This window comes from Camelus dromedarius, chromosome 5 (assembly GCF_036321535.1).
Source record: "Camelus dromedarius isolate mCamDro1 chromosome 5, mCamDro1.pat, whole genome shotgun sequence".
Lineage (NCBI taxonomy): Eukaryota > Metazoa > Chordata > Mammalia > Artiodactyla > Camelidae > Camelus > Camelus dromedarius.
This window is the reverse complement of record NC_087440.1, coordinates 84330652-84343200: the sequence shown is the minus strand read 5'-3', so window position 1 is coordinate 84343200 and position 12549 is coordinate 84330652. Positions and strand designations below refer to the sequence as shown.

Sequence of the window (12549 nt, the reverse complement as noted above, 5' to 3'; positions counted from 1 at the left end):
TATATACACCCAGAAAGCTTGAGTCCAGACCCTTCTGGCAGAGCACTAGAAAACATAAGGCCCTTCAAAACTTTCAGTTCAATAAAAATTTAGGTCCCAATCTTCAGCAGAACTACCTAATAATTCTTTCAAAGTAGAGGCTATTTTAAAGCTTACCTTAACAAGGTCTGAGAAAAGTATTTCAGGGTGTTTGCAATATCTGTTCCTGAAGGTACAGGATAAATGTTGTGGAGAACCCGGTTATGATATTCCTGTAAGTACCGGATCTTGGAAGCAACTAGATAAAAGCAAAACAAACAAACAAAAAAGAACAAGAAGAAGAAGAATCATCTTGTAATATGTATTAGGCATACAGTTTTGTTTTTGAATGACTAGATACAGGAATTTAAACAGTATTTTAAAGAACATATGTAAACTTTTACTGGAATTCCCTGATGGAAACAATTACAAAAGGCCATTAATTACTTATAATTGTATTCAACACACAAAATTATTTTTAGTTATCTGGCTTAATATCCTATTCACAAATTATCCATTACCTTTTATCACTAAGAAAGGCAGTACCCCACATCATCTTATAATCACCCCAAGTTAGCTTATTATTAGCAAAATAATAATAGATACATATCTCTGCCTTAGGGAATTATACTTAATACTGCTTAACTAAAACTAGAGAAAATTCAAAGGTCTTACAAGGACACTAAAAAATCCTAAAATATAGGGAGTCCGTTGCACAGTAGCATCAATCAAAACCAGTTTTTTAACTCTATAAGTGGTCATAAAAGTGTGTTTAGCCAATGTTTGAACTGTGAGACTATGTTAAACCAGATTAACTTGGTGTGTATTAAGTAAGAATACAATGACTAGGCCGTAATAAAATACAAAAACTGAACGTCACATTTTTCTTCCAAGGAATTTCATAAAATAGGAGACTTCCTAATTGCTTTCTGAGCTTGGCTGCCCAGATCTTCTCAAGATTCAGGAGGGACTAAATAGATTTATTTACCCTCCTAGACCTACCTGGAGTCACCAGCATTGTCCACATTCCTGACCTGACCTTTGACCTGGCTGCAGGGAATGGCCCAGTGCTAGTCATTCCTCTTTGCAAATCCCAAGGGGCCATGATGATCAACGTCTCTCAGGTCTCCTCTTCCACAGAGTTCTCAACACTGTCCATTTGTCCTTTCAATCTTTAAGGCTACCAAAGGAGCCTTTTAGGTGGTGTGGCTCACTGTCAGCAGTTAACAGAAGACATATCAAGTCCTGGAGAAGCAAGGCCTTGCTGTTCCCAACAGCCCATGGAAATAAGCTCCTGGATGCACTCTAACTGAAATGCTGGCTTAAGCAACTTGAAGAAAGTCAAAATGCTTTTGATAGGCATGGCATGTAGAATCACAGAATGATGAAATACCAGAACTAGAAGGACCTTAGAAACCTTTTTGCATAACTGACTCATTTTAAAGACGGAGAAAATGAGGCACATATGTAGTCACTGGCAGAGCTAGAGTAGAACTTAGAAACCCTGACTCCCGTTCAGTGCTCTTTCCACTATGAGACACTCTATTACACGATCTGAAATGAAGTCAATATGCAGATAGTGGGTGTTCATTGCATAACATCAAAGCAATCTTCAGCTATTAGGTTAATCATTGATTCTAAAGCCCACATATACCATTTATCAGATTTGCCTTTTCTCCCTCCTACTACCTACACTATTTCCATAATATGGTTAGCATTTTCCTACAAAAATAAGGCTACAGATAATAACACCTTGAGTTTACACAGCATATCACCTTTGAAAAAAAGCAACAAGTTTAAATCCATTGTCTCAATTAACCCTGTAAGTATTTGGTTATAAATAACTTTTTTCCAGAGATAAGGTAAAGATAGAGGATAGTTGAAAATGTTTTAATTACATAATCTACATTTTGTCATCTTCATACAAAATCCATTTCCTTCTCAGTGTTGTTGATCCACTGTTCATCATATTTTTTAAAATTACGTTACAGGGAATCCCTACATTAATACACAGCTCTGAGTTCCAAGAATCTGAGATATGTGCTAGGCCAGCATGTGCTTTCTGGGAACCCAGCATCACAGTAACGTCTTGTTACTGTGACACTTCCCAAGCTTTAACATTCAGCAGGTTTCTGTATTTCAGGAATACCATTAATCATTCCACTACCTTGAAAAGGTGTTGACAGTGCAGGTTTTGGACAATAAGCTCAAATAGTGACAAAAGTCATTGATCCCCTGACTTGAAGCTCCCTCATGATTCAAGAACTACAAAACTCACTACACAATGATGGCAAGCATTCAGAAATGTTTATGAAATGAATGAATGTGCCTTTTATAACTCTTCTCACTAAAATGCAGCAATGACTCCTTTCAATGGGTATCCAAACATGCAAGGGAAAGCGGAGACCAGAGTCACTGCCTTTTTTGCGATATTTTAACATTTTACAAACGTTACTTGTATTGTCTTTGTTTACTTACCTGTTTATTTTTTTATGCCAGGTTTTTAATTTCTTGAAGGAAGAAACTGTATCTTACTTACATCTATATCCCAAGCCTAACACATTGCCTGGCACTCAGGCACTTAGTATATTTGCAGGATAAGTGAACAAATGAATTATTACTTTAATAATAGCACTATAACTTGGGAGAAGTTTTTTTTGCATATATATCTGTCTCCTACACTACATCGTGGACTCTTTTTATCCCTAGTGCCAGACATCTAGTAGGTGCTCAATAAATAACTGATGAGTGAAGATGTGGGAAAAAAAAAGAAAGAAATGGGGAGAGAAAGAACAAAAATAGTGATGAGTAACCATGAAAGACAATTTATAGAACCAGTTGGAAAAATGTTCAATCTGATTTGCGCATTGGTGAATGCAACGAAATTCTAATAAACCATAGATTCATTTAACTTTCATGTTTTCAAGTATTTGAGAACAGCCAGAAAGGTCCCTAACATACAGTAATTTGTAATTGTGCCAAGGTTGTGAATGAAACTCATTTACACTTCAACTTTGCACATAAGAGATGGTCATTTGGCTGAGCACCCAGCAGCTTTGCAGCAGTACAGATTTCACGTACTTTAATCTACCCATATACATGAATAGTGCTGCAGAAACTCAGATAATTGAATTGGTAGGAGGAAAACAAATCATCTCCAAACTCAGCTGACTGTAAGGCTACTCTTTCCACCCTCTTCAATTGCTGTTTCATCCCACTCCACTGTTTTCAAAATGACCCCCATGGCCATTCTTTTCCTTGTACTTTAAGAAAATAGAAGCCATCTGTTATAGACTGAATTCTTCCCAAAAAATTCATATGTTGAAGTCCTAATCTCAAAATGTGGCTTTATTTGAAGACAAGGCCTTTAAAGAGGTGATTAGGTTAAAATGAGGCCCTTAGAGTGGGCTCTCATCCAGTCTGACTGATGTCCTTTTAAGTAGAGGAGATTAGAGCTCAGTAGAGACACCAGGGATGCGAGTGCACAGAGAAAAGGCCATATGAGGACATGGCGAAAAGGCAGCCGTCTGCAAGACAAGGAGACGGTCCTCAGGAGAAACTAAACCTGCCGACACCTTGATCTTGGACTTCCGGCCTCCAGGACAGCAAGAAAATTAATTTCTGTTGTGTATGCCATCCTGTCTGTGATAGTGTGTCATGGCAGCACTGGCAAAGTGACCAAAACACAATGTTAGAGTAAATCTTAAATCCTTTAAGAGTATATACTAAGTAAAAGCTAAGAGTCTGAACTCCGAAATAAAACAGTTCTGGATTAAGAATTTGGCTCTAACATGGAGCTATATTCAATTTCTTACAATAGCATACAATGGAAAAGAATCTGAGAAGAAAAGATATATATGCATGTATATGTATAGCTGAATTGCTTTGCTGTACACCTGAAACACTGTAAATCAACAACAGTTCAATAAAAAATAAAATTAAAAAAAAAAAGAACCTGGTTCTATCTCTTCTCAATCCCAGTTTCCTCATCTGTAAAATGGGGATAATCATACCAACTTCATGGGGCTACTGTGAGTAATAAATCATTTACTGTGCCAATAACTTAGCATAGTACCTAGTAATCAACATACAGTAAACATCAAACATCAGTCCCATTGTGAGTGCCCTCCATCCATCAGTTGTCTCTCCTACATCATTAATTTCTCCTTCCCTACTAAATCATTTCCATAAGCATCCATATAAACTCTAGAATCTCCCTTGTCAAGGGAAAACAAAAAATTCTCCCTTGACTTGACACTTCCTTCCAGCTATTGACCTTCAGAGCCAAGATTTTAAAGAGCTGTGTACACTCTCTCATCTCTCTATCACTTCCTACTCTTACTTCCACTCCAGCCTGGCTTCCAACTCTACCACTGCACTGAATCTGCTTTTTCCACCATCGTCTAGAGCCTCCATATTGCCAAATCCAATGGGCACTTTCGAGTCCTTTTACTAGACCTTTCACCACATTCCATAAGGCCAATCCCTCCTTCCTTGAAACTCTCTCGTTGCTTCCCTGACACCACATTCTCGTAGTCTTTCTCCTGCCTCTCTAATGTATCCCTCTCAACACACTTTGTTATCTCCCCTATTACTTGGTGTTTAAATGTTGGAAATGCTCAGGACTCAGCCTTTGATTCTCTGTTCCTCTCTCAATATTCTCTCTACAATTTCATCCATCTACGGGGCTTGAAGCACTATCTGTAACAACTACTCTTAAATGTATACCTCCATCCCATATGGGTTGCTCTTCTGAGTAGCAGATCTCATCTATTCAAATTCTCTTACAGATATCACACAGTAAACACACAGCCCAACACTGAACCCTCATCTCTTCCCTCACCACCACCCATGTAATCTGCCAACTCACCCCAGCAAAGTATCCTTGACAGCTCCTATTCCCTCTCCCCAACTCCCTAAACCAATCTGTCACTAAGTCCTCTCAATGTTACCACCAAAATATGCCTCCTTCTGTCTTCTGTTCTTTATCTTCACCATCATTACTGGGCACCAGCATCTCCCAATCAATTCTAAAAGCCTCCTTACTCAACTTCCTGTGTCTTTCTTGCCTCTCTCTAGTTCTTTCTCCCAAGAGCAACCAGAGATTTTTTTAAAAATATAAACTGTTTCATGCAAATCTCTCAGTGGCTGCCCACTGCTCTCAGAATAAAATCCAAAATCCTTAACATATATAGCACACCAGGTCCCTGCCTACCTTCCAAACTCATGTCTTACCACTGAAGGTCAGACATTGGCTCTTGCCCCAGTTTTTTGAACACACGAAGCTATTTTTTTGCCTAAAACCCTTTATATGTGCTTGCCTCTCTTCCTGGTATGCTTTTCCTTCCACATTTTGTGTGGCTAACCCTTTTCATGCTTCAAGGCTGACTTTAAATGTCATTCCACATGGAAGTTTTGTGTCTAAATTGATTCCCTCTCCTCCACTGCCATTTTCCTCTCTCACAACACTCCATTCTTTTTTTTTCAGAGTAGTTATCACAATTCTTAATTATATATTTATTTGGGTGATTATTGACTGTCTCTCCCAAGAGGACAGAAGGCTTCAAGAACTATGTCCCTTGTTCACCATTGCATATACACAGTGACCAGTGACCAGTGAGTGCTGAATTTGCCAGGCCCTAATAAGAATGGAAGGAAGAGTAGGAGGAAAGTGACTTTTTGCAGTGTTAAACGGGTTAAACTTCATTTCTTTATGAAAACAGCCAAGGAAGTCAGTCAATAGTTAAAGCTATGATGAAAATGAAAATATGAAAGGGAGAGTCTAAGAAAGTGATGATTTTTATCCAGGCAAACACCAGCCTAATCTCTGCTTTCAGCTTCTTCACTATTTACCCTATCCCCACCATTTCTTGGAAACTTTGCTACATTTTGAGAGAAAGAGACACAAAAGCAAAATTCAGTCATTCATTTTAGGCATAGATATAAATACATAAGAATACTTTAACAAAAATAAAGTAATAAATTGTTTTTCTTTCCATCTTAAGCATTTTCCCATGTCACTAAATACTTAAACAGCGACCCATTCCTAATTTAAAATTTTTAATTATCTATGTTTATTACCATGAAAGTGAAAAATTGGGGTAAGTGCAACAGAGAAAATAAAAAGTACCTAAAGGCTCACTATTCAGAGACAACAGGTAACATTTTGGTGTATTATCCTTGCAGAAAATTTTCTCTGCATAAATATACATTTACAAAAATGGAATTACACTGTAAATGGTCTTAGAACCTGCTTTCCTCACTTTCCATATCAGAAATAAACTTCTATATCATCATTTTAGTAGCTTTATAACTTCTTTTATGTAAGTAAAATCATAATTTATTTCACCAATCATCTACCTGTGAAATCTGGGGTTATGAATTTTCACTATTATATTCAATGCTGCAAAGAAAATCTTTTTAAATATATGCATACGTCATTATTCCTTAGAATAAAATTTTAATTGTGGAATTGCTGAGTCAAACAGGAAATACTCACTTAAAAACTTTTGGTAAGAATTGAGACGTTTCCCTTCTGAAAGACAGTATCTTTTTACATACCAGTAGTATACGTATGACAAATAATGAATAAAAATGTTTCTTGAACGTCTTACTATTTATCTCTATGTACATTATGTTTAATCCTCACAATAACTTCAAAATGGTTATTATCACTTCCATTTAAGTTGAATAAACCAAACCTCAAAAAGAGTGACTTGCCCAAAAGCACAAAGCTAGTAAGCGGTAGAATGGATAGTTTAACCGGTTACAAGCCAGGCTTGTATTGTTCCTTAATTATTTTTACTAGTTTAATAATATTTAATTGTATGATATAGCGTGAAATATTGACACTTCCCCTATTCTATTGTTTGACATTTAGGTTGTTTCCCATATTTCATTAAGTAACATTGTGGTGAAGAGATGAAATATTCAACTAAATCTGTTTACTTTTTTAGAAAATACAAAATGAAACACCCTTACTTCACTAGTCCCACACTTTTCTTCTTGAAAAATGAAATCCCTTTGATCCTTGAAGACCCATCTTAAGAGTCACACCATTCATAGAGCCTTCTGACTCTAGACACTGATCACTATCTCCCTTTTCTGACTCATCAAAGCACTTACTATCTGCCTCAAAAATTTTGTCACTTCATTACATAAATTTATCACTGAAAATAAACTGGTGTGGATGGTTCTAAATTTGTTTTTTTATGTCTGAAAATCTAGTATCCTTTACAACATTTTAAGATCTTTGAGGACAGATCTCTCTTATATATTATTTCTAACTCCCTTAGAACTTCTCACAGTGTTAGGTACATAACAGATGGTCATCTTAACACAGTGGTTGAAATGAATTGAATGTTTAAACATCAGCTTATATTTTTTATTAATGTTTTCTAAATAAATTGTTTAAAATTCTAATATCATTCACACAAAAAAGTAATTTCCAGATAAAATTTGTTTGCATAATATGTAAATAATACAGAACTCTTTTTCATCTCTCATTCAATAAAACTCCAAATAATCATTTCACTTTATATATTCTGAAGATTTTTTATAGGTTCTTCATTAGTTTTAGCAGTATTTACTCATTTTTTTTTCTTTATATAGGCCACTTATTTTCCTTTTCATGACTTAGACCCTAAACATGCTGGGTAAAAGTCATCACAATGTCCTGCAGAGAGCTCTGGGATGCAGTGAGTTTCCACCTACAGCTATGTGTGACCTCAAGCAAATCATTTAATATCTCTGAGCCTCAGGGGTTCTTATTTGTTTGCTTGTTTTGCTGTGTTCTATTTTTTGCCGAATAAGAAGCTAAAATAATACTTCCTCCACAGTTTTTGCAAATGTTGATTATTAATGTTGTAGATTTGAAAGTACATATCTTAATTCCGTCTTATTTTTTGTTAAATTTCTCTTCCACTATACAGTCTAAGACTTTATGGATTTCTGTCATTGCCTCCTTTTAAACCATTCATCTTCTTTTCAGTCTAACATTTCATTGAGATAAATAAAGAGTATCTGGACATACTTCAAAAATTTGAATTGTGACAAATATTCACCTCAATGGTTAAAGCAGAAACTATGCCTGGTTCCTTTTCCATTTTTTGCTTGGTTAGAAGATCAATAAGGAATCAGACACCTTCCTTAATCATCCTTCATATCTGTCTTAACTCACTATTTTTGTGTCTCTCAAAGTGCTTCTCATGTCCAATAGATTCTACTTCTTGGCCCAATTGGTTCTATCTAGAAACAATCTCTAAAATCCACTCTTTTCCATCTGTACTTACATCACCTTAATTCAAGCCTGCATGTTCTTTCCTAGATTATTGCTGTCATATCCAGACCAATTCCCTTCTGATCCCTTTTTTATATGACACCAATATGTGCAATCGTCCTCATTTCCTGCTAGTTGAAATCCAAATAATTAACTTAGCCTATAGAGTCCAGCATGAACAGATCCTGCTCATCTGTCAAGCTTCATCCTGTATCACACTTCAGCCACACTGACTTGCAAAAACCTCAACTCATGATGCACTCACCCTTCCATGGTTTTGCATGCCCTGTTCTGTCTACAGGAATGCAACCCATACTTCTCTGCCTGGCCACTTCATAAGAATTTTTCAAAGTTCAGCTATCACCCTTTGCACTGTAGATAACTAATCCTCCCTACATTAAATGCAATAAACACTGCACTAAATGCATCTCATTAGCACTTTCACAGCACACGGGGCTTCCCTCTCTCATAGCACTTATCACTATATGCTGTAATTATTAAGTCACCCACTGCCTCCTCCACTAGCTATTAGATCCTTGAAATCAGAAACTGTCTCTTTTATTTTTGTATATCCAGAATTTAATAAGCTTCTGGTCCTAAATGTTAGATGAATTCATTCATTCATTCACTCATCAGTCACATGATTCTTGGTACAACAAAGAAGTTTGGAATTTGTATTTCTTTCATGGACCAGTTTTGGATCTTGAATATGACACTAAAGTTACCTCTACCTTTTCTTCCTACTACTTGTAGGAAGAACAATTTGTATCACAAGAATTACTTGCATCACTTTCTTCCAAAGTCACACTTCCAAGGGGGAGGGTATAGCTCAAATGGTAGGGCACGTGCTTAGCATGCGTGAGGTCCTAGGTTCAATCCCCACTACCTCCTCTAAACATAATCACCTCATCCCCAAAACAAAAAACAAAATAAAACAAAAGTCAACCTAGAATTCTATATCAAGTGAAAAAATATCTTCAAAAAAACAAAAATCAAAGTCCCACTTCCACCACTAGCCATTTTGGGGTGTGGAGTTGATTTGACTGAAAGCTGACTGAAGGGCTGAAGATGGGTTTGTGTCTGCAAGGATGGAAAGAGAGCAAAGAATACCTATTCCAAGAGTCAGAGGGTCAGACAAAGAGCCCCACTCTGAGGAACTAACTACAAGAGAAGCCAGGCATGGCCTTATGATCATAGGATGACATGTGTCCCACTCTTACCTGACCAGCTCAGGGAACAGACTCAGAGAAAAGATTATAAATAGTCCTCACCCTCTGAGTCAGTGTTGACTGAGGATTAGAGTTACGTGCCTCTAGGTGTAGGAAAGTGAAACACTCTTCATGGAGGCATACCTCTTGAAGGACATTTTGTGAAAAATAATTATAGGAGAAGCAGGACCACAGAGAAGAACCTCTGAGGGCAGAAGGTGCCCAGACTACCCCATTTGAGGACATAAAATGAACCCCTGATACTGTTAAAGAAATCAAGCTGAGGGAACTTTAGTGGAGGGATAATGTTATAGAAACAGACCAGAAACTGGAGTCCTGCCTGATACCCATTGAGCCTTAAATTCAAGTTGTTCATATCCTTTTAGCCTCTTGCATTTGAAAGTCCTCATTAGTACAACTACCTCTTTTTTGCTTATCCTATATTTTCATATGGAACATTTAGGGGCAGGGGAGATGGTTTTGATTTATTTGTTTACTTCTTATTATGGAAATTTTAAACACATACAAGTAGAGAGAAAATTAAAATGAAGCCCGTGTACTCAACTTCTCTACTCACCATCTATTCTCTTTCAAAAATTTCTTTTTGTTTGAGTATCAAAGCAAATCCTATTCACCAAGATCAATCCACTCATAAATACTTTAGTATTATTTCTAATACAGACGTTTAGAACATAGTCACAATACCACTCTCACACCCAATAAAATTAATAAATCACTTAATATCAGTAGCCGACCAGGTCTGGAAAGGGGCATTTTACAAATTCCATATGCACCCCTTCCTAATTCTCTTCCAAAGTCACAACCATAGCTTGCACTCACCAGGCTCCTAGGGCAAGCCATGAGAACACGAGGAGTATGAGCCTGTGGTCTCTTTATTTCCACTCTGCCCCCTCATTCCAGGTTCTCCAAGCCTTTTACCATTTATTTCATTATACATCTATAATTTTCTGCACCTACAGCAAGAGTCGCCTCAATCCCCCTTCTCACTCCACCTCCCAACAACTGGAGCTTTCCACACACATACAGATTCTATTCTACAGATGGTAAAATAAAGGAACCAGGAGTTCAAAGCATATACAAAATTAGAGTCAACTAAAACTAAAATCTGTGTGTCATTTAAAATCAGACTCTTCTACTTACTAGTTATGAGAACTTGGGTAAAGTAATGAACGGCTCTAAGTGTTAATTTCCTATCCTATTAAAATGAGGATAATGATATCTATCTCATAGGGTTGCTGTAGGATTAAATTGCTACTAAAATTAGCAGTTAGATGTGAGACCCTTCTCCTTCCCCCTTCCCAGTCCAATACTCTGTCCCTCAAAATGGAATAACTTGTAGAGTAAGGAAAGCACAACAGTGACCTTTCATCAACAAAACCAAACATAATCCCCTACATACACACACACACACACACAAACACACACACACACACACACACGATAATATTGCATTTGGTACTGAAATCCAGTTGTATTTTCAGTGGCGTCTTTTTTAAAGAATAAAAAATAAGTATAGCTAATAATAAAGATGTTCAGAAGTGGAGGCGTAGGGAGAACAATGCATTGCTTGGGAGTTCTAACGAGGAACCAGAGTTCTTTGCAAACTCTTGATCCAAGAATGATCCTCCTTCTTTGAGGAAGATCATCCTCTTTAACCGAAAGCAAAGCCTCATAAAGGAAACAAATGAAGGGTGACAGGAAAGGATATACAAATTTAGAGAGCTAAAACAATCAAATCTCCCCTCAAAAGCAAAAGGATGTCACATGTCACAAATTTCATCATTAATTCTTCCAAATAGTCTTATACTTACGTATATATTCTTCAGTCAGTTTTAGTTCCAGGTGGCAAACTTTATCTGGCACGTGCAGCAGACAGGAGAGGTCAGCGAACACTCCCATTCTTGGGCATGTGATTTCAACACCATCATCATCAATCACATTTGCATAGCCATTTACATTTTTCAAAGCATTTCCACATACATTATTCATCACATTTTTGAGCAGTTAACTTGTGAAAACAATACGTTAGGAGTTCTGGGGAATTTTAGACATTAAGCGAAAGTTAAACAGCAAAGGTGAAGGGAAAGATGTTAGTGTTCTTATTCATTCATCAGATATTGTTGACTGAACACTCACTGTGTGCTAGGAACTCTGAAAAATGTGTAATTCAACAATAAAAAAGACATAATCCTCATCCTCTGGGTCACAATCACAATAATAATTCTAACTCCTGAATATTTACTTTGTGCCAGTAAACATAAAGATAATAGTTCTTTTGTTATTATTATTATTCCTTAAGACCAACGAGAAAAACAAGGCTTAGAGAGGTTAAGTAACTTGCCCAAGGTCACGTAAGAGATAAATGATAGAGCACTTTCTGACATGTCACCTATAAAGAGAAACAACTGAATAAGTTGTGGCCCACCATAGATTTTTAGCACATTAAAAAACACACACACACATAGATACATAAAACCACCCAATGCTTTCAAGCATGAATAGTGCCACTTGCCAACTGGAAACCTTCTTAACATGGAAACATCTCATTTGCCAGAGATGGGGCACTTACAATAAAGAAAGGGGGGAAAAGCAATTTATTCAAGTACAAAAGAGTAGACTGCTGTTTGGTTCCTACTGCACTGTTGGTTGGTCAGGAGAGCTTGTGCTAGGAACTGTGAAAGTCAGATTCATTTCACATTGCGATACAGAGGGATGAAGGTGGTGAACCTTCTTCAAATTGAGTGTTTGTTGGATATTAGTAATAATTTGAAATGGAATATGTATCTCTATTTTATTTTAATACAATTAGGTTACAGAAGCTTGTTTTTAAAAGTTTACTGGGCAGCTTCCTCAGATCAAGATTTTGAAATTGAAAAATCTAAGAGGCCACATTTTAAGTACCTCCCACCCCATCCAAAGAGTAACTCACAAGCTAGTACTTTCTAATGTGATGAGACATCTGAATACTGTACTTGAAACTGCAAGGATGCGGGGGAACAAGAGTATTACTGATTTGTTCAAGGA

At 36.8% G+C, this 12549-nt stretch overlaps 1 protein-coding gene across 4 annotated transcripts in view; it reads right to left on the bottom strand.

Annotated features, from left to right (window-relative positions):
- The window catches only part of UNC79 (unc-79 homolog, NALCN channel complex subunit), a 219849-nt gene that overhangs the window by 181464 nt on the left and 25836 nt on the right, over nt 1–12549 (bottom strand). For 3 of the 4 annotated variants that reach the window (XM_064486216.1, XM_064486218.1, XM_064486219.1), the window contains exons 1-2: nt 1021–7409; nt 157–277 (exon numbers count right to left, since the gene is read on the bottom strand). In XM_064486216.1, coding sequence (XP_064342286.1) covers nt 157–277; nt 1021–1123 — 224 coding nt within the window. In that variant the 5' untranslated portion in view covers nt 1124–7409. Of the gene's footprint in view, nt 1–156; nt 278–1020; nt 7410–12549 lie in introns of those variants that run through there. The other variant, XM_064486217.1, reaches the window with a different exon arrangement.